We start from the raw sequence: 25,297 nt of genomic DNA on the forward strand, positions 1-25,297 counted from the left end.
GAGAACATGGTCTGTGTGAGCCTGGATCCAGAGAACATGGGATGTGTGAGCCTGGAATAAGAGAACATGGGATGTGTGAGCCTGGAGCCGAGAACATGCGCTACATGAGCCTGGATCCTGAAAATGTGGGCCGTGTGAGACAAGCCTGTGTGTGCCTGGATGTAGAGTACATGGGCCGTGTGACCCTGGAGCCTGTGAACAGGGGCTGTGTGAGTCTAGATCCAGAGAACATGGGGTGTGTGATCCTGTAGCCTGAGAACATGGGCTGCATGAGCCTGGATCCAGGGAAGATTGGATGTGTGTGCCTGGATCCAGAAAACATAGATTGTGTGAACCTTGATCCAGAGGACACGGGCTACATGAGCCTGGAGCCTAAGAACATGGGATGCGTGAGAGTGGTCTGTATGACCCTTGACCCAAAAAACATGGCTGTATGAGCCTGGATCGAGAAAACATGAGCTACATAAGCCTGAATCAAGAACTGAGGGGCTTTGTGTATCTGGATCCGCAGTTCAGAGGTTCTGTCCGTCTGGAACGGGAAGTCACATCTGGTGTCAGCCTGGACTCTTCCCTCCTCCCCACCATGGAGATAGAGACAGCGGTCTTTGAAGGCCTGGATGTGATGTGATGTGAAAAGTATTTGTAAAGCGCAGCGTACACTATACAGTTTCTTGGCCATAGTCATTGCCCGGTGATCTCCACCACCACTTACTTCCTTTTCTGGACTGTGGGATCCAGATGTTCAGGTACAGGCAGTCGGTGCTTCCAAATGCATCGGACTGGTCTATCTTAGCCTGCAAACAGCGAGGTTTGAATTTCTGGGTCTTCAGCGTTCCTGAAAAAAGAGCAAAAGGACAATTAAAAACGACAACTACACTTTTCAGAATTCTGCACGTCGCACTTCTGATACTGATTTTCAGTGCCAGCTGTTCTGCACTGTAAAATCAGCAGGAACGAAACTGCATGGTGCGCCAGAGGACGCTCAAGTAGATTTTCTACTTGAGCGGCAGCTTTCTCAACGCGAACGGTTGATAACTGCCACAACCACCTGCATTGAGAAATTTCGCCTGTAGGCATCCTAGCACCCGGAAATTGCGCAAGGGATGCAAATTCTCGCACGCGATTGCCAATTTTAATTTGAAGAGAAAAAACTCTGTCACACGCTAGGTGGAGGAGTTTTGCTGGAACTCCATATTCCAAGTGGAACTCGGAGTGGGCAAAACTCCGCGAACTCCACCTGCAGAGCAGAATTATTCGTCCACCCCTAGTCAAAAGGGCCTGCTAAGGAATGCCAGGCTCGGACTGGCCTACAGATCAATCTGGCAGTGGGAGTAGGACTTGTCTGACCAGACAGTGTGTAGGACACTCTTGAGGATGAGTGGGGCCAGTTTTATGGTGTGAAGGGCCAGTTTTGTGACTGTTCTGAATAGCTTTTTATAATGACTAGAATGCAGCAGCAGGCGGCACAGCGCAGGAAATGGTACGTTCCTCTGGACACAGAACAGCATGTTGTGGGCAGCACGCGAGGTATGGAAGGAGCCATATCAGATCATGGTGCCCCGGCCAGTGGTTCTAACTCACTCCCACTCAGGCAAGCTTCTGAATGCACCAGGGGATACCCATTGCCGGATGTATGTCAGTACAACGCGATCTTTTAGATCACGGTACTTAACAATGCGGTTATTACAACGCAAGTTGTTACAATGACTTGCATTGGAGGGCGAGGGTTGAGGAATATTATAATTTTTTATTCCAACACCAGTCCACGTAACAGTAGGGAAGGTGTTGGAATATAAAATTACAATATTCCTTAACCAACAGCGCCCTCCAGCGCAAGTCGTAGTAACGACTTGCATTGTAATGGCAGCGTGGTAAAGGTTGTGCGGTGTAAACACCGCGTTGTAAATGACGTTTACCCCCATTGCCCAATACCACCTCATTGCCCCAAACCCCCCATGCCCAGCAGAAGTGGATTGGTCTGTGGTGGTTGGTGTACTTGAGTCAGGTCCACTTCCCCTCGAGACAGTGCAAACAAGGGTTCACCTACCCACACCAGGCATGACTGGTGGCGATAACCGGCACTCATCCGCCTGTGGGGTTGTCATTTCTAGAAGTACCCGACCCCAAGGAGGGTCGATTCTAAAGGAGGTGAAGAGGATGCAGCAGCAGAGGAGCCACACTGGGGCAAATTGGGGACATAGTTTAGTTTCCCATTATGAAATGAAATGAAAAGAAAATTTGTAGAGCGCGGTAGCTGCCCTGAGGCGTACCCACCCTCCACATTAAGGGACCTAGCAGAGGGGCTGGTACTTGAAAGAAGGTCACTGCCCCTGACTGGAGAAAGCAGGGGTACATTAATTTAGGAAGAAGCCCCTGAGTGAAAGATAGTAACACAGAGCATAGTGAACATCACTACTGTATGTCCCTAATATTACCACAGGTGTTTTGGGTTCCCTCCTCACAGACTATCCAAACAACACGCCTGAAGCATTCAGAGTTGACTCAATTTGCAAGTGTGGCCACTAGTGTTACCACTGGACTCACAAGCTGAGGCCTCTTTTATTTTAATTCCTGGACTGTTGTCAGTCCCAGACGGACACTGACTAGGGCTTGGCCAGGTGGGCGCATTGGGCTCCCAGAAGCCCACTGAACCACGTTGCTTATGAAAGCAAAGGGCAATGTCACCAACAAAGACACCGTGTGTAAAACATGGGCTTCAAAGCAGTGCTTTAACCCCTTCCACGTGGGGCTAATTCCCCCACGGTGCAGGGGGGAGGGGTTGCCGCGTGCGGCGCCGCGGTGCTTGTGACGAGCTCATTAAATGGAAAATGAAAAGTGCTGGTACTCACTAATTAGACTGGGTTAGCCGTCAGGGGCGTGTCTGAGGGGTGTGGGTATGAGCTAGGAATGTAACACTAGCCACATAAGTAAGCTTTAATGCAAATGTTCTGATAGTCATGTAAAGCACTTGGACGCTCATGGGCCAAATTCGTGCAATATCAAACTGCCTCTTTACATAGGAGACATGGCGAGCACCAGCTTCTATGTCATAGGTGCAGGGCCTAATTTTTGGCAGTTTGAGATTGAGAGAATTTGGGCCATTGTCATTTAAGTGCTCTACATGACAGTCAGAACATTTGCATCAAAGTGTTACTTTTTTTTTAAGCACCAGTGGTTAAGTGAGTTGCCCAGAATCACAGGGTGCTGAGCCGACGTCAAGAATCGAACCTGGTTCCCCAGTTCCACTGTTGGCGTCTCTGGCCACATCCTCAATTAAATTCTTCATCTTTATTCGATCAAAAATATATTAGACCATAAAAGCACATTTGGCAATGATAAACACATATAGTAATAAAAAAGTAAATTTTCAATCCTATTTCATTAATATTTCGTTATTACTAAAATCTACACATATAGGGCCTCATTTATGAAAAGTGACGCATCACTGCGTGAAAACAGCGATGCGTCACTTTTCACTGCGCCTTGCTTGCGACACCAATGATGCATCATATTTACAGTATGATGCATCATGGCGCAAGGAGTTACAGATACATCAGTATTTCTGACGTATCTGTATGGCGCAAAAGTGACGCATTGCTGGAGTGTGCCACAAAAGTGACGCAACTTCAGTAATGTGTCCTTTCACATGGGGTAGCCCCATGTGAAAGGGCCTGCATCAGTCTTACGCCTGCGGCGTAAGAAATTGACGCATTTGTGTCCTAGAAGTGTCGCAGTGAAATCTTATAGATTTCACTGCGTCACTTCTATGACCCTTTCTTGTGTCAGAACGCCCCCCTTGCATATATTATACCTGGCGCAGGTATAATGTTGCGCAGGGGTTTACAAAGTGACGCATCTACCTAGATACGTCACTTTGTAAATATGGCGCAACAAGGCGCATTTTTTATGCCACTGGTGCGTCACAAAAAGTGAAGCACCGGCGGCGTAAAAGTGACGCGCAGCCTCATAAATGAGTCCCCTAATATTTGAAGGAATGCAAAAAAAATAAAAATCATGTATCATATATAGAACCAGTTCATTCTGGCCACATCCTCATTCTTGTTGCGATGCCAATTAGAGCCTATCACTACAGGAGCACCCCAGCGCAGGAATACACTACCCGTTGCCTGCCAGAGCAGCACATAAACACGCTCCATCTGAAAGGGTCATTATCAGTAGTTTTGCGTTGCACGTACACGTACTTCAGGGCCCAAGCCCTGCTGCTTCTGGGAGTACCGGTACTCTCCTTGCTCAAAAACAAGTTCCAGTACTCAGGGGAGAAAACTGAGAAGTGCCGGTACTCAGTACTGGTGAGTACCGGCCCATTTAAAGCACTGCTTCAAAGCGCCCTTGACTCTGAATCCGCTGCTAGACACAGGGTAATAGTTAACGTATTTTACATGATTACTTTGGGAACACTCGCCTGCCTTGTAATGCCAACAAAATACTTTGGGGCAGATTTACAATAACTGGCGCATCCCTGCAGGGATGCGCCAGTTATTGTGTGGCGCAGCTCCGCCACCCTGGATGCGCCGCATTTACAATGCGGCACACCATGGGGCAAAAACGTGACGCATCTGTGCCGTAAAGGCGACGCATTGCTGGAGTTGCGTCGCAAGCGCAACGCAGCTCCAGCAATGCTCTGGGGGGCCCCATCTCCTCAATGCTGTGTCAATCCTTACGCCTGCTTCAAGCAGGCACAGGGTTTTGACGCAGCATGGGCCCAAAAGTCTTGTAGATTTCACTCAGCCACTTTTAGGAGGCGTTCCTGCGCCGGAACGCCCTCCCCTGCGCAGGCACGCCTCCTTATGGCGCAGGGCTTTACAACGAGACGCATCTCGGAGATGTGTCACGTTGTAAATACCCCGCACCATGGTGCATCTTTTGCGCCGCCGCTGCCTCACAAAAGTGACGCAACAGCGGCGTAAAAGAGGCGCAAGGGGCTTGTAAATCTGCCCCTTACAGCATAAAAAGGAAGCTATGGCAGCACAATGTGTACATTTTGCACCAGTTGTGATTATCGAAAAAAACAGCCCAGTTCTGGTACCCTGAGCCTAGTGGAAATACATTCTCACTGAGGCAGCTGCCTGAGTGAATGACGTGTCCCGGAAGACAGACAGACAGACAGACACTACATTCACTCTGCGCCCTCTTGTCTCTTGACAAGGGCACGTGCTGTGGTCGCCTGGTATACATAACTACCATTGTTTTTTCAAACTAATGAAAATGAATGCCAGACTGATAAAATCCCAATTTGTGTGACCACCTTATGATTGTTTCGGACTACTTTGAATGGTATGCTTTTTTAGAGTCTGGCTGCAAACTGCTTTGGCTGTCAGCTGCGAGTGCTAATGTCATCAATACAGCAGCGCCGTAGTACATCACAGATACCTACTTACGGTGCAAAAAGTTCCTGAAGCCATTTTCTTTTTCACAATTTTGCATGCATAGAATAATGGTGCTACCCTGTGTCTGTGAGTATTACAGGCACGCATTACAATGCAGCCTGGCGCGTTGGCATTGCTAATGCTTGTTTTACTGTTTGATAGATTGTTGAAGTTATTCAGTCTAAGCACTGTTTCTGAAATGTGTTGGACTTTCCAAATTACATTTCTACATTTTTTGTTGACATTGCTATATAATTGTTATGGTTGTACTAGGACAGTTTTGACCCCAGGGCTCTGTCCGTTGATATGTATCTGGTCTGGAACACACAGGTGAACATTGGAAGGATTACAGTTCACAGGCCACAGAATCTTCCAGAAAGGTGTGCGTGCACAAATTATGAACAGTACCGCTGTCGAAAGTGGTTTTTTTTGGTAAAGATTTGCTGAGTGTCTCATAGTGAGAGCCCTGTCAGTGTCACTGACTGCCTGACGCGCCCGGCACTGCCTTTATCCAGACTACTTCGATTCGAGAAGGGAGTCCCGAACTTGGGGCCATATTATCAAGGGGGTTTATCTCCGCTTTTTTGGCTTTAAAAGCCAAGAAAGCGGAGATAAAATGATCTCCCTATTACCTAGCTGTCGCTAACACCAGTTAGCGACAGCTAGTAGGAGATAGCGACCATCTTGGGCCCCGCTTTGCATGTCAGTGATATTTATCGCTAATGACATGCAAAGTGGGCGTGCCAAGATGTTAGCGACTGGAAACAGTCCCTAACATCGCTATCTCCTATTACCAACTTTTGGAGATATTCGCGCTAAGCGTGAATATCTCCAAAAGCTAACACCTGCCCCTGAGCAGCTCTTAGCCATGTTATCCAATGGGAGGTGGATAACATGGCTAAGAGCATTAGCTCGGTAATGCATGAATATCGCTGACTTTACAGCAATATTCATGCATTTCGGACGATTTTTATCGCTTAGGAGATAAACCTTGATTATAGCAAGGTTCCTAAGCGATAAAAATCGCCGCAGCTCGGCGATAAAAATATCGCCGCTAAACCAACATAGCGATAATTATCGCTAGTTGTTGGTAATATGCCCCTTGGTGTAGGGGGAAAAGTGGTGCACGTGTGCACCAACCTATCCCTACATCAATGGGGGCAGCCCAGGTTGCACTGATGCCCCTTGCCAGCTACTACTATTCAAGTCAGTTGATGGACGTCCATCCCTGTTGGGAACACTACTGTTCCATTTTTAATGGCAACCATCTGTTGGTAAATGTTTTGTTTTATTAATTTGCTAGTGCCCATCTCTTATGTTAATGATATATAGACAACTTGTAGGGTTGCAAAGAATGTCTGGTGCTCTCTTGGGAAAGAAGGAGCAAAGCTTGCCTGGGTCACTCACGGCTGTCCATCGCTGCAGCATGCGTCCTATCCGAAGCGAGGGGGGGAGGGGGTTGCCCGGTATACTCACATATAAGAGGGGATGTCTCAAGTGAGAGAGAAGGCAGTCAGAGGAGCATGAGGTGCCTGTGTCTGTTGTGCCCCCCCTCAGCCCAGGAGTGCTCCCTCCAGGCACAGTCACTCTCCAAGGGTAGGGTTGTGTAGAAAGGAAGGGAGTGGTAAAGAAACCCTGGCAGCTAGCCAGCCTCAAGCCACATATTGTATATTGTGGTCAATGTAATGCAATGTAATGTGTATACTTGTAAAGCGCACTGTTGCCAATGGGCGTCTTGGCGCTGTATACCGCTGGGGAACCCGTCCTGGCTTTCCCTGTGGGATGGTCCCCTGCTGGGAATCCCCAAGGTGGAGCCAGGCATCCCTGGCGTTGATGGGGCCGTTGTGGAGATTAGGCAAGCTAATGCCCAGAGTTGCCGAGTGGGACCCCTGGTTAGAGTAGGCACCGAGGCGAGAATTATCGAGTCCGCTGACCCTGGTCCACGACCCTGCCGCGTCGGGAATCGAACCCTGGTCCCGGGCCAACTTCTGCTTCCGGGTCTGCCGCCTCTAACCAGTGAGCCACACCACTCCACATAATACACAAAGGCTGTGCTATTCCCTACTCCCTGTGTGCAAACTTCAGAGCTGTCCAATGTGAAAATAACGCTGAACTCCTTAGGTGGAGATGGCACTCGAGTCTCCGAAAGACCTTCCTTGGAAGCACAGTGACTGCGCCCTCTTCCGGCATCAATGATCGGTGCACTTTGTGGGACAGTGGAGTCTGGTCTGTAAACAGATCACTTGGGGGTCGGCATCTGCTCGAGAAGCTGCTTCATGGCCGGTGGCTTCTGATTTTGGCTCCCGGCTTGGCCACGTTCTATGGTCCTGCACGTGTTATGACTTGTGTACTTTACTGTGCATGCTCTCTGGTGCTTGCTGCTCAGCCAGTGTGAATGTGCTGTGTGGAATGCCGCTGTGCATGCTGATGCAATGGAATGCTTGAGTGCCTGGTGATGGGCTGAGTGTAAGTTGGAGTATGGGCTGAGCCGCAGGGAGGCTGCTCCTGGCGGGGCCGTCCTAAGGACTAAGCTGAGAACCTATAAATATACTTACCTGCAACTGAGACCAAGAAATCATCACCTATAACCTACACCTCGGCTACTGGACTTTCATTGGAGCATTGCATTGTAACAACAGATCACTTTATTTCCATTCAGGGGGTTTCTTATGCCCCCCGATTCCTGAAAGCCCAGGTTCTCAAGTGAGGTTTGCTGGATGCCTCTAAGTTCACTGTTAATAAACAAGGGGGTGTTGGTGTCAGCCCTGAGCATGCGCACTGCTGGCTGCCTTCAAATCCTTCTGGAGACCTTCAGGGGGGATGCATCATTTTAGAAAGGGGGCAGCTTCTCTAGCTGGAGTTAAACTCTTCTAAACATTCTTTGCACAGAACTGCCCTTTTCACCCTCCTTTTATTTTGATGCAGTTGCAATTTTCTGTATAAAAAATGCAGCAGAGAGAACCTGAGAGCGCAAAGGGGCTTTACGTCTGCTTGCATTGACTGGTTTTCTTTGCTGGTCCTTCCTTGGTGCATGCCGCATCCGGCTGCTCCACAAAGAAAGAGGAGCGTCGCCCCACTGCTCTCTGAGCAGTGCAAAGAAAAAATCAAATGAAAACAACACAACATTATTATCATTTTATTTTTAGTATGAAGCCAGGTTCAGACGGGGCTAGGCTGGGTTTTTGTCAGAGGGAGGATCAGTTGTGGGCACTCTCTGAGGCCGTCTGGGGCTGGCCAAACCGTCATGCGCACTTAGCATTTCTCTACCTGGCTGTGCTGCACAGCTAGTGGAGAACTGTCCAAGGCCCTGCCTGAGTAGTCAAACAGGTCGCTCAGACCAATCATGACGCAGCTGTCATGCTGGTGATAGCAGCGTTGTGATTGGCTTAGGGGAGTCTGAGAGCTGCCGGGAGCCAAGAACAGAGGTAGAACAGAGGAGAGGCGTTGACTGGCGACCAGCAAGTCATCTTTTTTTTTAAACCCTCTCCCCGCCACCATTTCCTAGCAGCCAACACTGCGCATCAGGTCTCTTAGGAATAAGTGAATTATGTTAGGGAAATTCATAGAATGCCGGGGTAGAGGTTTTGAGTGGAATAGATACAACTCAGACACTTGAGAGCCACACCCGGAGGACACTACAATCAGGAAAAATGTAGGGATAAAAGCAAGACACTCTTCAGCCAAGTATAGGAGATATTCGTCCAGTTTTCAGTTCAGCAAATTTAGAACCTAATATTCGTGATTAAAATGAGGGAAAGAGAGTAGAGATAATGGAGCCATCAGAGGACTTCAAGCAGAAGATATTTAGAAGTCATGGGGTGGGTGGAGGCGAACTCCAGGACATTGAGAACCAAGACTCCACCTAAGAATGGAAGGCAATAATCGTTCAGCAGTGTGAGGTGGAGAGATTTGGCAAGAAAGAACTTGATGGACCTAGAACCATGGACAGATGCCAGCCAGAGAGTTTAGATGGTGAGGGAGACGTTCTAGAGCCCGGTGTCACCAAGATCCCTGCGCTAACATAAAATCTACCAGAGTCAAATATTTTGTAGCTGTCACCTCACACAAAGAGTTGACACTTTTTGGGCCTCTACTTCTTTCATGCTCTAAATTTCGTTTTTAATGAATGCTGCCATACTCTTGGGAGCCTGTCAGTTGCCCACTATATCCACAGAACAATAAAGGAAAGGTTTCGGAAATGGTGAAACCATGCCAGGTCGAGGAGAAAGCCCCAGTTAGAAGGACATCTCTTACTTTTCCAGCCAGGATAAATCTTGCAGGAGTTGAGATGGCGAGAGGAGACCAGGCCAAGGAGAAGGTGCCAATTAGGCTGGCATCTCTTACCTTTCAACTGGGCGGCAAGTGTAAGGAGATGGAAAAAAGGGGTCAAGCCCTGGCGAAGGTGCTAGATAGGCGGGCATTTCTTACCTTTCTAGCTGGGCTGCAGGTCTGAGGAGACCGTGAACAGGAACCCATGCCCTGGCGAAGGTGCTGGGTAGGTGGGCATTTCTTACCCTTCTAGCTGGGCTGTGGGTCTGAGGAGACAGGGAACAGGAACCCATGGCCTGGGGAATATGCTGGGTAGGTGGTCATCTCTTACCTTTCTAACTGGGCTGCGAGTCTGAGGTGACAGTGAACAGGAACCCATGCCCTGGGGGAGGTGCTGGGTTGGTGGCCGTCTCTTACCTTTCCAGCTGGGATGTGCCCAGATAGGGACGACAAAAAGGGATCAAGCCCTTGAGAATGTGTCCGACAGATTAGGATCAGTTCTTTCCAGCGAGGGTGCAGCTTTGAGGAGAAGGTGAAATGGGAGTAAGCCCTGGAGAATAAGTCAGATAGGTGGGAAGTTCTTACCTTGCCAGCCAGGATGAGGCTCTGGCTTCTCAAGGGTCTTAGTGGGAGCAGCGAAGGGGATTCCTTTAAAAATATCAATGTAGTCGGCAAATAGGAGTCCGAGCTTCTTGTTGGTACCCTGGACCATGCCTCCTTCTGTGTATACGACTCCAAGCTGGGCACAGTGGGCGGAAAAGAGAGATTTAGACCCATGTGTACTAACACATTTTCCCATAGTCACAGAATGGGTAAGCTACTTTGATACATCAGGCCCTTAGAGTAGTATCAAGTTGCAGTGATGGGACTTCATGCCTCAGGATGGAAGCCAACAACACCTCCCTCTCAAATGCTTATCATTCTTCATAATATTCAAAACATTATTGTTAAACATAAATGTTGGAAGTACACGTGCTAAGACCTGCAACCAATTCCTTGTTAACATTTAGTTGAGACATTGCTACTCACCTTTGAGGAGAAAATGACACCCCTGCTCCTCTGTAATATCTTACTGCAGTTCACTGTTTGCCTCACAGTTCCACCTCCATCCACCCACTGTCAACCAACACCCTCCCAAGGACCACATGCCAGGCTGGGACTGTGGGGTAGGTAACCTATAAGGATACCTTAAAAACGTGGCATGGATCCACACACATTCTAGACTCTTCATATATTTTTGAAGGCTACAATTACAGGGGGAAGCCAACAACAACATTCAAAAGGTTCAATGACACCATCACTCAATTTTATTAGTCCCCATTACTTCATCCTAGACACACAATGGAATGTTCCTGGTGGTCTGTGGTAAGGGGTTAGCCATCAATGGCGCAGCAAGTGCATTGGCACTAGGGATCAGAGAGACCAATGGAAATATGATTACTACCTAAACATGGGTCAGTGGGCAATTCCCCCTGCTTGTACTAGAGTCAATGGCATCCTTCCTACACCACTGTCCACTTCGTGGATTTCTCAGATTCTGAAGTGTTTGATTATTCCTAGCCCAGACCTGAACATCTTCTGGAACTACCTTTCAATTCCAGGCTCTAGGCCACCATCTTCAGAATACTAAGCCCAGGACTTGCAACACCTGAATTAGCCTAAATAATAGGGTGCATTTGAGGAGACCTGATGACTAGCTGTCTGTGCAGTGGGTACAACCTTAACATAATGAGCTGTGCATATTCAGTTATAGGGATCGGTGTGCAATTTAAAGAAGCAGTAGTAGCTGAGCGAGTTGTATATATATGATGGGAGTGGAGCAGTGACCAGATGAGTGGGTGTATTTAAGGGGGTCCTGATGAGCAGCAATCTGAAGGGGAGGTGCAGGGAGAAACGGGGAAATACCCTTTACAACGTGGTTTTTACCATGTTGTACCTTTACCACACTTTTTTTACCGCAAATATTTTTAGAACATGTATGCTTTTATAACATATGCTTTTACCACACATTTAAGGTAAGTTTGGGGGGTCTCCCCCCACAAATGCATTGTTTATATATATAAATATATAGAATAGCAAATCCCGAAACCGTCTCTCCAGTAAACCAGGCGCAGACTCCAAGGTATTATGATGCATAGGTGTTTATTACTTGTCTTATCTTATGTCCACTGACAGTGGCCTTGCTCACATGCGCGCTGTGATAAAAAAAGATAAATTTGTAGTCCAACAGGAAACGCATTACGCTGTGTATGGCTTTAAGGACATTCCCCTAGGTTGAAATTGGTTAACCAATCAAATTGTTGTCTTTTGAATGCATTTGCACTTTAAATTTCACGTAACTCTGTCTGTGCGCCATGTGACCAAGGCCTCTGTGTAGGCTGAAACGTTATGCTGCCGTGGCGTGCTAAGAAATAAAGTAACTCACTGCATCTGGGTCTTCCGTTTTTCCTTTGGAGCGATGGCTCTGGACTACGGGCGCGTCGTCTTGAGGGTAACGAATATGCAATAATTCAAACCGGTTGAGTGTTTCTCCGGTGTTGGAAGACCCCTCCTCCGCAAGCTGGCTGAGCAGCAGGAAACCGTGACTTTCAATACCCCGGAAGTTGTTTATTTCTCCCGTTGGGGAGTTACTGCTCGAGCCCCTGGGACCGCGGGGAAAAAAGCTGAGGTCGTGTTTGTCGGGTGTCTGTTTAGGACGGCTGTCCTGAACTGGTGCGCCTGCATTCTAACAACAGCGGCTGTGGAATTGTCCCGGTGGAGGAGTTTGGTGCGCAGTCGGAGGACGAGCGGCGATTGAGGCGGCATCCCCGTACTGAGTGAGTACGATATTGACATTTGAAATCAGAGTATACGCCATGGCAGCTGGCGCACGCAAAGGGAGAGAGGTTGCGGCTCTTGAGGCTTTTGATGACTCCCCGGCTGGGGAGGCGGCAGCCAGCACCTCCGAGGAACCGGATGTGAGTGGGGTTCCTAGCCTTCGTGAAAAATTTAAATTGCTGGAAAAATTGTCAAAGCGAGAGCAGTCCAAATGGTGGGAGCACCGCTCCCTCAGTAGGTATCTTGATGTGAACCGGATACCGAGGGGGCTGAGAGTAATGCTTGCTCCAACCTATGAATATATGGACCCTCTCTTATTGAAGGATTGGGCAGAGTGGAGCCTAGATTCATCAAGACGCTTGGTGACACTGTTGGTACGCCATGCGGAAAGGGACAGAGTAAATATTCAAGAACAAATTGATGCAATTGAGAAGGAAATAACTGATTTATGTGCAGATAGTGTGGAAAATACATTGGCATGTAAAAAGCATCGGGAAATAATGGAGCAGAAAGTACAAAAGGAGGAGGATATTATTCGAAAGCGTAAAGCCTTCAAATTCCAGCGCGACAAAACCGACTATAGTGAAGGTCGCATCTTCACTTTCGCTCGCAAATATGACGCAATTAAAGCATCCAAATCATCAGATTTGCAGGCAGGACAGAGCTCGGCAAGAGCAATGACCCACGTGCGTCATAATTCCCCTGATGGCTCAAGTAGCATTGATCTGAGTTCCAATATCGACAGTGGGTCTGAAACAGAAGCAGTGAGAATTTCAGACCGTTTGGGGTTTACACGATTGACTCTGGAACAGGAATTAGAATGTATCCGGCAGGACAGGCGCGAAACACTGCGCCCAAGAAAACCCCAAACACAAGGCGACGAGAGCGTAGGAAAAGCTCCGCAAAACGCAAAACCCAAGAGAAGAAATCAAAGGCGATGGAACTCAAACAAAAAGTAATAACACAAGTGCCACAAACAAATAAACTTTCTGATATGGTGGAGCATGGACTCTCTGTGTTAAATTTAACGGATACCTCCTTCACTGACTTGGAAATTGACATTTTATCAAGGGGTTTATCATACAGTCCACCGAATAGATTTAATTATGTGGATACAAGGATCGATCTTTTTAAATTCACACGAAAGCTTAAATTACAGAAGCATTTTTCCAACAGTAAAACACGCAATACTTGTAGAAAGTCTGTGATGGCACGAACCACTTCAGGGTTAGTAGCAAATGACATCCCCCTGATACAAGATCTGGAAATGTTGCGGGCAGAAGCCCCAAGTTCCCAAAATACACAGGAGGTGGCCCAGACCTACAGTGGAGGACTGAGTGAATTTAAGCCTCGTTCCACATTTACCCCCATTACACCATATGATAATATAGACATTTTTCAAGATGCAATTGTCAAGGAAGTGAAGGCGTTACATGTAAAAACTCTCAAATCTGATTTTCACAGACAAAGGGGCAACATTGAATATCAGAATCTGGTCAAAAAAATACAAAAAGACAACAATATAGTGGTGAGACAGGCCGACAAGGGAGGCAACATTGTGCTCTGGCCAAGGAAATTATATCTGGAAGAGGCCTACCTCCAATTAAATGATCCAAACTGCTACCGACACTGTGATGTGGGTTCACTTAAAAAAGCACAAATAGACTTCCATTCGCTATTGATGGGATGGCGATCTGGTGGACTCATAAGCATGGATGAACTTAAATGTCTAAAGAATGATCACCCTATCACCCCCGTGTTGTACCTAATTCCCAAGGTGCATAAGGACACAGCTAAGCCGCCGGGAAGACCAATTATTTCGGCGTGTGGGGGGTTATTGGAAAAAGCCACTGCGTACATTGATTTGTTTCTTCAAGAACATGTGTTGGCACTTCCCTCATATGTTCAAGATTCCAGTGACCTCCTAAGGAAGCTGGAAGAATTGCAATGGCGCAGTGACTATTGGTTGATTACTTTGGATGTGTCATCACTGTATACCAGTATTGTGCATGCAGATGGATTAAGGGCTGTTGAGTTCTTTTTGGGGAGGCGGCCAATTGAATTGGTCGAGCATAACAAAATGCTGCTCACCATGATTGGCTTTTGCTTGCACAACAATTATTTCATGTTTCTGAACCAATATTATCAGCAGGTCAGGGGCGTTGCCATGGGGGCCTGCTTCTCTCCCAGTTATGCCTGTCTTCACATGGGATACTGGGAGAGACAGGTCCTCAATGGTATTCACCATGAACTGTGCTCTCGCAATATCATACGATGGTATAGATACATCGATGATATTTTGATGATCTGGCGGGGAACACGGGAAGAAGCTGAAAATTTCATTGTTGCCTTGAACAGTAATGATTTCAATCTGTCTTTCACATCACATATCAGTCAAAAGGAAGCCCACTTTTTGGATATAACCTTGGAGGTCAGTCAGGACAGGCTTGAAACAAAGCTCTTTAGAAAGCCGACTGCAGGAAATACTATCCTGCATGCAGGAAGTCACCATCCGCCTCACCTAATTCGGAGCATCCCCTATGGGGAGATGCTCAGAATTCGGCGGGTGTGCAGTACAGATATTCACTGCAAAACAGCACAGGCAGCCAGTAAACGAAGGTTTCTGGCTAGGGGCTATGCAGAAAACCTTATTGATACAGCTATAAGGAAAGCAAATGGCCTGTCTCGGAGTGATGCACTGATCCACAAAAAGAAAAAAGACAGGGCTGGTAAAGATGAGGCCAACCAACCAGTCAGACTTATCTGGACTTACAATAGTCAACACATGGCACTACGCAAAATAATCAACCATCACTGGGATCTGGTTAAACTAGATCCGGTGATAGGAGAACGCATGCCTAACAAGCCAATTATTACCTACCGCAAAGCATACTCATTAAATGATGCATTAGTCAAATCGAGTCCGGAGGTAATCCCACCCAAAAACTGGCTAGCAGCAAGTCGAGGCTTTAAAAAGTGCTCCAGCTGTAAGGCATGCTCACAGGGGCTGAATAAAACAGAGTACCTAACAGCATTCTCCTCAGTGCCAAGGAAAATCAACAAACAGTTGACATGTAAGACAGAATATGTGGTTTATGTGCTGGAGTGCCCATGTGGTCTGCAATACATTGGTAGCACCAAATTGCAGGTGCACAAGCGGGTACTCCAGCACATAAGGGCCATCAACACAAATGATACCGCATATCCAGTGGCCCGGCATTTTAGGGAATTCCACAATAATGAAAGTGGACTCCTTAGATACTTTGCCATAGACTGTGTTGGTCCTCTTAGGAGAGGCGGCAATAGAGAGGGTATTTTAAGAGCACTTGAGACTAGATATATCCTTGAAATGGATAGTAAGGCTCCTAATGGTCTCAATTCCACTGAGGATTTTTACACCTGCCTCTAGTTCTCAGACTATCTTCTTCCATCTCTCCTACTTGCATATTGGCTTCAGTAATTATGTCCCTTATAAGTTTAATTGTAGTTGGCTAGGACAAACACACATGAAAGAAAGAACTTAGTTGTTTGATCCACATCCGTTAAGAAACTGTGTTCCATACCTGGAGGTATAGCTGGTTAAGAATATAAAGCAAAAAACTAACTGAGCTAAAACATTTGTTTTTAATCACTTGTTTAGTAATGCATTCTAATATTACAACGTAAGAGGGGTTTTGCTTTGTGCTAACCATTGATGCTGAAATGGCAATTCTTGGATTTTACCAATGGGTTCCAAATTTGTCAGGTTTAACACAAACTGCTAATACAGCAAACAGCGTATTTTGCACATATATCCGAGCAATTGAGATAATGAATTGTACACATTAACTTATTTTTTTTAAAAAGTAATCATTATTTGCACATTATGTAAATAGTTGTAAATATATGAAATACTTTGGATAGACATATATATATATTTTTCTATTATGACAGTATATTTTTATATGTAAATAATTGTTTAGTGTGTCGGATATATATATATTTAAAACATTTATCAATGCAATAGCTGATAAAAAAAGATAAATTTGTAGTCCAACAGGAAACGCATTACGCTGTGTATGGCTTTAAGGACATTCCCCTAGGTTGAAATTGGTTAACCAATCAAATTGTTGTCTTTTGAATGCATTTGCACTTTAAATTTCACGTAACTCTGTCTGTGCGCCATGTGACCAAGGCCTCTGTGTAGGCTGAAACGTTATGCTGCCGTGGCGTGCTAAGAAATAAAGTAACTCACTGCATCTGGGTCTTCCGTTTTTCCTTTGGAGCGATGGCTCTGGACTACGGGCGCGTCGTCTTGAGGGTAACGAATATGCAATATATATATATATATATATATATATATATAAACAATGCGTGGTAAAGGCATTCTTTGTAAAAGAATGTGTGTTCCAAAAAATGCGGGGTAAAAAATGCGTGGTAAAGGCATGCAGAGTATTTCCGTGCGTTGTTCCATCATTAAACCAGAGAAACCACTTGATGACCTGCGGGAATATCTGGATGGGCGACAGTGGTACTGATGCCTATCATTTTGAGGGATGGGGCAGTCATGAGACACAGTGCAGTGATCTGCCCTAAACATGCCTCTGCAGGGTCCAGCACGCTGCCATCCGCGTAAAGCTTTGTCTGTTTTGAACCAAATACTTCAAAATGTAGGGAAACCCTTAAAATATGGTATTTGTTACAGATGTTTAGGTTTATCAACCCTGCAAGCTGGAGAAAAGGCAGTCCTATTCACATCTGAGCCAGGACATACAGGACACACAATGGCCTCGATGAATAGGAGCCCCCCAGGGGATCACACAACCACCCCCACAAGAATGGAACAGTCAATTTAGCAACCAGAGCATGAAGTGGCACCAAACAAGAGGCATCTAAGAGCAGTGCAGACCAGCCAGTGGGACTTGGAGAAACTAAACCTTATATGAGTAGTAGATATTGTGAGAGTAGAGCAGAGTGCCCATACTTTCATGTGACATACCCTCTCTTACCCACCTGAAAAACGCTTGTCAATTCTCTTTATATAGGGACTAAAACCAAATAAAAGTACGTTTAAAATTCCTAACTCCACTCATTGCTTTGCGGGAAATAACTCCAAAGAAGAAAGTAATGAAAGCCAACACACTGCCAACCCCCTCCACCCCACAATACTGTATGCATGAATCTATATGGGACTTCTAGAGCCGACCCAGCCAAAAGGCAGCGTAGCATGGTACAGGGTCAAAGACAAGTCTAAAGTCAGCAAGTGAAAGGAGAGGTATCTGGTTTGTAGTCGGTTGATGCTTTGTGATGTATGATTCTTTAACCTATTCCGTGCCCTGGTGGGCGATGTGCACACGATGGCCGGGGGCCATCCGAGCCATGCCCAGGATTGGAATGTCCCAGTACAGCGGTGGAATTCGCGCCGCAGCGAAGAGGTTAGAGAGGTGAATCTTCAATTTTCCTAAATTGGAGCAGCGTTGGGGCGGTCCTTATGGGTATGGAGATGTTGTTCAGGATCTGGGGTGCATAGATGAAAAACGCCTGTTGTCTTGTATTTTTCTGTTTTTACACATCCTAGTCTGCAGCCTAATGGTGTCCTGGCTGCGGGTGTGCCAAGAACCACCACATATGGGGAGATTTTCTGTAAGATAAGCGGGGTGCTGGTCATGATGGCTTTGTAAATGTTGCAGCCGGTCTTGAAGATGGGGCAGGCTGGCAAGGGGAGCCAATGGAGTTCCATCAGGACGGGTGGGTGGGGTGTTTGTGCTCTGATGCTTGCACGAGTATGCAGGTTGGTGCGGTTCATGCATTCTGTTGTGTTTGTGGTACTGAGGTCTTGAGATAGATCTCTGAGTCTCTGGTGTGTTTATTTGAATTACAGGTGTTGAGGAGCCGGACAATGCTATGTGTAAAGGTCTAGTGCTTCCAGGTCACAGGGTCGCGAGGGCATTCTCTAAGGTTTTGGGTTGGTTTTTGGTGGTGCAGGAGAGCAACATGTTGTCTTTAGTTCACTGCTGGTTGCTTACGGGTGTCAGCTCGTGTGATGGGCTGTGTTTGCTGCTGACGCTTTACCAACCAGATGGTTTTGAGGCGATTTTAACCTCTTCCATGCTCATAACGGCCCCCGGTCGCCATGAGTCACGGTGTGCGTGTACGCACGACGGCCTGGGGCCGTCCGAGCCACGCCCGAGATTGGAATGTTCCAGCACCGCGGCGGAATTTACACCGCAGCAAAGGTGTTAAAAAAAGGGTGAAAATCAAAGGTAACCCAGTAAGTTAAAGTAGGGTCTGAGTATAAACAGTAAGTAGATGGCAATATCCCCTCTGGACATCATTGGATGAGTCCAGAAGGGATGCTGTCATATTCTTGGGATCTCAAACAGGCAGATGGGGGAGGAGGTGGTCCGGGCCACAGCCGGTCCAAAATATATTGTCGTGGCCCTGGGGGTTGTGGAGTTGAATCTCCATCTGTGATGAGGAGTGTGCTGCATGAGCCTAGCACAACTGAGCAAGGCTTTGGTGAGCTGGTAGTTTACACAAAGAAGCAGTCTGAGTGATTCATTCCTGTGTAATAAAAGAGCGAGAAGGTGCTCGCGTGTCAGTTTGGTTTGATTACCAAGGTGCCAACACCTGCTGGAGAGGGCCTGCTGTGCAGAAAAGGTGGTGTTTGGAGAGGTTTTGGGGTGGTGGTTCTGTGGAATGTGGGAGAGGTGGCTGTGGAGAAGCAGCTCTCTGCTGAAGGATTCAATGACGCGTTTGAGACGTTTCCGGGTCAGGGGATACTTCTAATTCTACAGAGATTTCTGGGTCCACGAAGGAGGTTTGAGTGGAAGATCTCACTTTGCATGGGGAGCCTGAAAGATTCAATGTCAGTGACCTGCTGGTGTTGGCTGACTAGGGTTCTTTACGTAGTGCTAAATGGCCTGGTTCCACGAATGACCCCAATATCCTGCTGGCGGGTACCAAGGTGTGGGATGGCTGCATGCCCCCTCCTTCCACACTGCATGGTCTTAGAGTGAGTTTTCTGTGTGATAGATACTTTCTTTTCTGGTGTGCTAGCCTGGAGGCCTAAACTAGTTGTGCTTATAATTTTCCTGTTATTATGTATCTCTGGTGACATTGCACGCTTTCTGGAGCCAGGGTGGGAGGGGGTAGTCCTACAAAGGTACCTGAAAGACGCTGAGGTAGAGTTGTATGACATTACAACGTGGGCTTTTACCCCGCATGCCATTACAACGCAGTTTTTACAATGCAAGTCGTTACAACAACTTGCGTTGGGGGGCGCTGGATAGTAGAATAGTTTAATTTTCTATTCCAACTCCAGCCTACGTTGACAGTAGGGAAGGTGTTGGATAGAAAATTAAACTATTCCCTATCCTACAGCGCCCTCCAGCGCAAGTCGTTGTAACGTCTTGCGTTGTAATAGCAGCGTTGTAATAGCAGTGCAGGGTAATGCCCGTGTTGTTATGGATGTTTCACGACGTAAGCAATGTCCTGTCCAGGTGTCAGCTGGTGTGGCTGGGTTGTGGGTTGGCCCCTGATTGGTGTTTGGGTCTACCGTAACTCAACATGTGATTGTTTGGGGTAACTCATGGCCTGGGCGTCAGAGCAGCAGCTGTGAGAGGCAGAGGGGCGGGTCTGGAGAGGTTGAGACAGCGCAGACCTTCTGTGAAGAGCTGCAGGGGTGATCATTTTGGAATCCTCAGAAGAAGGCGTTGCACTGAAGAAGACTTGCTCACGACTTGGACACGGAGATGGTAGACGTTGATACAACGCAGTTGTTACCATGACTGCGTTGTAACAACGCATAACGTTACCCCGCAAGTCGTTGAGGGGGAGAAGGTGTTGGATATAAAATCCAACATCTTCCCTACTGTCCGCACAGACTGAAGTTGGAGTAGTAAATTATACCATTCCAACATCCAGCGCCCACCCTCCGCAAGTCTTTGTTACGACTTGCGGGGTAATGGTATGCGTTGTTACAACGCGTCATGGTAACAACCGCGTTGTAACAACATGCGGGGTGAAAGGCTGCGGGAAAAAGAGGCATATTTGTAGACATGCTTGTGAGGTGCTAGCGGGCGATCCGTAAAAACCATATATTCTGCTACGTATGTGGTCTGTTCTGGATTGTGTGGAGTGGTTCTGGCGTTGCTCACAGATAGAAGTCTGGTTGAGGTCTGTGGTGATGAATGGTCTCTAGCCAGAGTGAGAATGTGCTCCTGCTAAGGATGTCCACTTTAGTAAGTTGTAAGCCCTTCGAACCCTCCTAAATTCGGATCTACTGCACACCTTTCATTAGGACGGCTTCCAAACTGCAGCATTCTGGGCTTGCTGTAGTTCCTGCCTAAGGTGCATACACAAACCAGACTAGAGAGAGTAGCAGTAGTCTAGGCGCTAGCATACATTGCTGCCCAATTCCATCACCTTGTAGGCGTTAGAGAAGAAAAGAAGGGTCCACCTTGACTTGCAGAGCTGGAAACCACAACTAGAAGCGATGGCTCCAATCTAGAGGAAGAGACACGTCTGTACGTAACACGAACTCCAAGTTGTCACCTGCCTCAGAGATTGAGGACGGGATTGACAAACAGCGGAGAAGGACTAAAGCCGGGTTGGCCCTTGTGGCTATGGAACGTGAGTTCAGTCTTATTACCGTGTGGTGGCAGCCAGCCTAGGCCAGGGAGCAGATTTATCAAGGATTTGCTTTGCCCTTGCACCACACAAGGGTGCACAAGGGCAACGTAAAACTTAAATGAGATTTATCAAGCCACCCCAGCCCACATTGAGTGGCCATATGTGGCTGGACAAATCTAGAGGAACATAAGGCACCAATTGCTGCCTTGCACTACTCTGCCCCAGAGAGGCGTTCTATGGGTGGAGAGTGGGTGCGGCGTTCCATGGGTGGAGAGTGGGTGCAGCGTTCCCTGGGTGGAGAGTGGGTGCGGCGTTCTATGGGTGGAGAGTGGGTGCGGCGTTCCATGGGTGGAGAGTGGGTGTGGCGTTCCATGGGTGGAGAGTTGGTGCGGCGTTCCATGGGTGGAGAGTGGGTGCGGCGTTCCATGGGTGGAGAGTGGGTGCGGTGTTCCATGGGTGGAGCGTGGGTGCGGCGTTCCATGGGTGGAGAGTGGGTGCGGCGTTCCATGGGTGGAGAGTGGGTGTTCCCACACAACCACCCGTGGATTCTGACACATTCACAGATTTACCAACACTTGTAGACTTGAGAATGCGTCAGAATGGTACGCCTCCCCACCAGAGGTGCAATGAGGGGAAATATGTTCATTTCTCATTGTTGTTTCCTCTATCTAACCATTCTGCAGCACACGTACAAAGAGGAAAACACCTCTAAAGGTTGTTTTTGTGCAGGAAGGTGCTCCTTCCTCCACAAAACCAGTCCTGCCTGCAACGCATGCACCCTTGCAACATGACAAAAGGGTACTTACCTAGGCGTCCAGTGCTAGGAAAGGACACGAATGCACCAGATAATGGTAAATACAGCTCACTGCTGCTCCTACACGCAGCACAGCATAGGGGCTTGCTGCATTGCGCTGCATGAATATTTTATAAATAAGGGTCTAGGTTTCTACAGTACTGCATGGCAGCTACACATTGCTCCAGTACAATAAAGATCTTACTCTCTGAACTGATCGTAACGTAAACAACGCACCATCTACATACATCTGTAAGGGGACTTGGAATGTAGGCTGTGATTAGTGAGTCAGGACATACATTAGAGAGAACTGACAAAACAACTGTGCGCTAGGGGTGGGTGGAATTTGCGTAATTGCGTTACACAAATCTCCGCGAAACGGTTATAAATCTCCGCAAACACGCAGAAATTCCGCGAACATGTGGAATTGCTTGTTCGGGAAGCTTTTTTACTGTTCGCAATCGCTGTTTGCGTGCTCGGGGGAAATATCTCGCGAATACGCATTTTGTGAACACGAGCAAGCAAAAAATTTCGCGAAGTCGCGGAATGCTGAATTTTGGGCAATTTTGCGTTCTCCGCGGAACGCGAATTCCGCAAACGGAAAGGAATTTACCGCCCAGGCCTATAAGTACCTCACATGTGAGAGTAGCTTTAGAGAATCGACTAGGTCCTGCCAGTCAAGTAAACACTCAAGTGACACCAAGTGGACTCTAGACTCTTTCTCATGTAGTGAAGCATTTGCCTTATAACCTCTGTGTCATCTGCAGCAACTCCCGAAATCGGGAGTTATTGGAATATGGTATAGAGCATGGGTACTCACAAACTTTCTCTCGGGGCCATATTTACAGTGTGGTTGGTTGTGGCGGAGGGCCGCACCGTTGGGGTCAGTAGGGGAGGGGGCGGGGCTGGAGCAAAACAAAAAACTGTGACCATGAGGTTGAACACAGGCCCCTGCAGCGGATGCCTTCATCCACTGAGCCACCAGACCCGGCATACACACATCTCTCTCTCTCTCTTTCTCTCTCTCTCTCTCTCTCTCTCTCTCACCCTCCCTCTCTCTCTCTTTCTCTCCCTCCCTCTCGCTCTCTCTGTCTCCCTCCCTCTCTCTCTGTCTGCCTCTTTCTCTCTCTCTCTCTTTCTGTCTCCCTCTCTCTCTCTCTCCTTCTCCCTCTCTCTCCCTCCCTCTCTCCTTCTCTCTATCTCTCTCTGTCTCCCTCCCTTTGTCTCCCTCTCCCTCTGACTGTCTCCCCCTGCCTCCCTCCCCCTGTCTCCCTCTGTCTCCCTCTCTCTCTGTCTCCCTCCCTCTCCCTCCCTCTGTCACCATCTGTCTTCCTCCCTCTCCCTCCCACTCCCTACCTCTTTCTCCCTCTCCATCTCGCTCTGCCTCTGTGTGTGTGTCTCTCTCTCTCTCTCTCTCCCTCCCTCCCTCCCTCTCTCTCTCCCTCCCTCTGTCTCCCTCTCCATCTCTCTGTCTCTATCTGTCAGTCTGTCCCTGCCTCTGTTTGTCTCTGTCTATCTCTGTCTCTATTTCTATCTCTATCTGTCTCTGTCTGTTTCTGTCTCTCTCTGTCTCTCTGGCTCGGGCAGTGCACACGTACTGTGTCTACACGTCCCCGTCACTAGCCCAGAGACAGCCCCCCACTCCCCTGTCTCCCTGTGTAATGTAAAAGCCAGCTCGTTATCTCTCTGAATTTGCTGCTTCGTGGGGTTTGTGTCCCACCACTGGGCCTGGGATTACATCTGTCGCTGGCTTTAATTCTGACTCACACCCCGAGCTGTCAGCTCAAAGCCCCCCTTTGGCTCCAGTCACCCGTCCGGGTAGGTATGCATGCATCAATTATATAAAGTGCCAACCTGGCGGCGAGCATTTGTGCGCTGTTCTGCGAGAGCGGAGACCAGGCCTGAGCTCCCTGGCCTTGGCTCAACCCTCTGACTACAGGCTGGCAGGAATCATCACATCACAGGCTCTTAGCGCACACCTCACCCGGCTCACACTCCCTGCTGCCCGCCGTCACCTCACCCGGCTCTCACTCCCTGCGGCCCTACGGCACCTAACACGGCTCTTACACCCTGCTGCCCTACGTCACCTCACCCGGCTCGCACTCCCTGCTGCCCTCTGTCACCTCACCCGGCTCACACTCCCTGCTGCCCGCCGTCACCTCACCCGGCTCTCACTCCCTGCGGCCCTACGGCACCTCACACGGCTCTTACACCCTGCTGCCCTACGTCACCTCACCCGGCTCGCACTCCCTGCTGCCCTCCGTCACCTCACCCGGCTCTCACTCCCTCCTGCCCTCCATCACCTCACACGGCTCTCACTCCCTGCTGCCCTACGTCACCTCACACAGCTCTTACACCCTGCTGTCCTCTGTCACCCTCTGTCACCTCACCCCACCTGTGTGGCGGCAGCCCAGGCTGAGACAGCTTCCCGGGCACACAGACAGTCGCACCCGAGTACTTCACAGGTCTTTAAAAAAACATTTACTTGTTAATGAGGCTTTGTTGTATTTCACCTCTTCTTAGCGCCCCTGAATCTCCACTCTTATGTAATGTAATGTAATGTGTATACTTGTAAAACGCACTGTTGCCAGCCGGCGTCCTGGCACTGTATACCGCTGGGGAACCCATCCTGGCTTTCCCTGTGGGATGGTCCCTGCTGGGAATCCCCAAGGTGGAGCCAGGCATCCCCGGCGTTAAGGGGGCCGTTGTGGAGATTAGGCAAGCTGATGCCCAGAGTTGCCGCGTGGTTAGAGTAGGCACCGAGGCGAGAATTATCGAGTCCGCTGACCCTGGTCCACAACCCTGCCGCGTCAGCAATCGAACCCTTGTCCTGGGCCGACTTCTGCTTTCAGGTCTGCCGCCTCTAACCAGTGAGCCACACCACTGTGAGACACTATCACTGGTATCGCCCGTCCCCCATAAAGCAGAGTCTCTCAGAGTTTGCGCTGCTGCAACAGGCGATGTTTGCTGACACTCTTTAAAAAAAACACAGGTACGATGTCTGCAAGGTCCGCGGGCCGCCAAGGAAGGCTCGCCGGGCCGCTGGCGGCCCGCACGCCATACTATGAGTACCCGTGGTATAGAGTGAGGTGGGCTAGTGGCCCTCCCCCACTGATAGGAAGTGCCCATTCTTAAACAATCGTAAGTTAGTAGTGTTCAAGAGCTTCAAACGTAGGGTGGCTGATGCTCAACCCCAATGACACCTCACAACCCGTTTCTTCTTTCCTCCCCTACCCAACTCATTCTCTCCTTCTAGATCTGGAAGTGGCAGCAGAATGCAGGGGTAACCAGTCAACCTAAGGCAACCTGCCCAGCTGGCATTGCAAATTCTACAGTCTTGTGCCATGGACACACAAAGACCCCAGAGAACATATCAATGCACCAGCCCTGGGTGAAGAGCTTGTGGTGCCCCTTCCAT

The 25,297-nt window shown here is 48.3% G+C and overlaps 1 protein-coding gene across 1 annotated transcript in view; it reads right to left on the bottom strand.

Moving 5' to 3' along the window:
• LOC144756380 (bile salt-activated lipase-like) overlaps positions 1-25,297 on the bottom strand; it is an 80,066-nt gene that overhangs the window by 54,655 nt on the left and 114 nt on the right. Inside the window, exons 2-3 of the mRNA XM_078646159.1 lie at positions 10,242-10,395; positions 713-835 (exon numbers count right to left, since the gene is read on the bottom strand). Of these exons, the coding sequence (XP_078502285.1) occupies positions 713-835; positions 10,242-10,395 (277 nt within the window). The remainder of the gene's footprint in view (positions 1-712; positions 836-10,241; positions 10,396-25,297) is intronic.

This window comes from Lissotriton helveticus, chromosome 5_1, assembly GCF_964261635.1.
Source record: "Lissotriton helveticus chromosome 5_1, aLisHel1.1, whole genome shotgun sequence".
Lineage (NCBI taxonomy): Eukaryota > Metazoa > Chordata > Amphibia > Caudata > Salamandridae > Lissotriton > Lissotriton helveticus.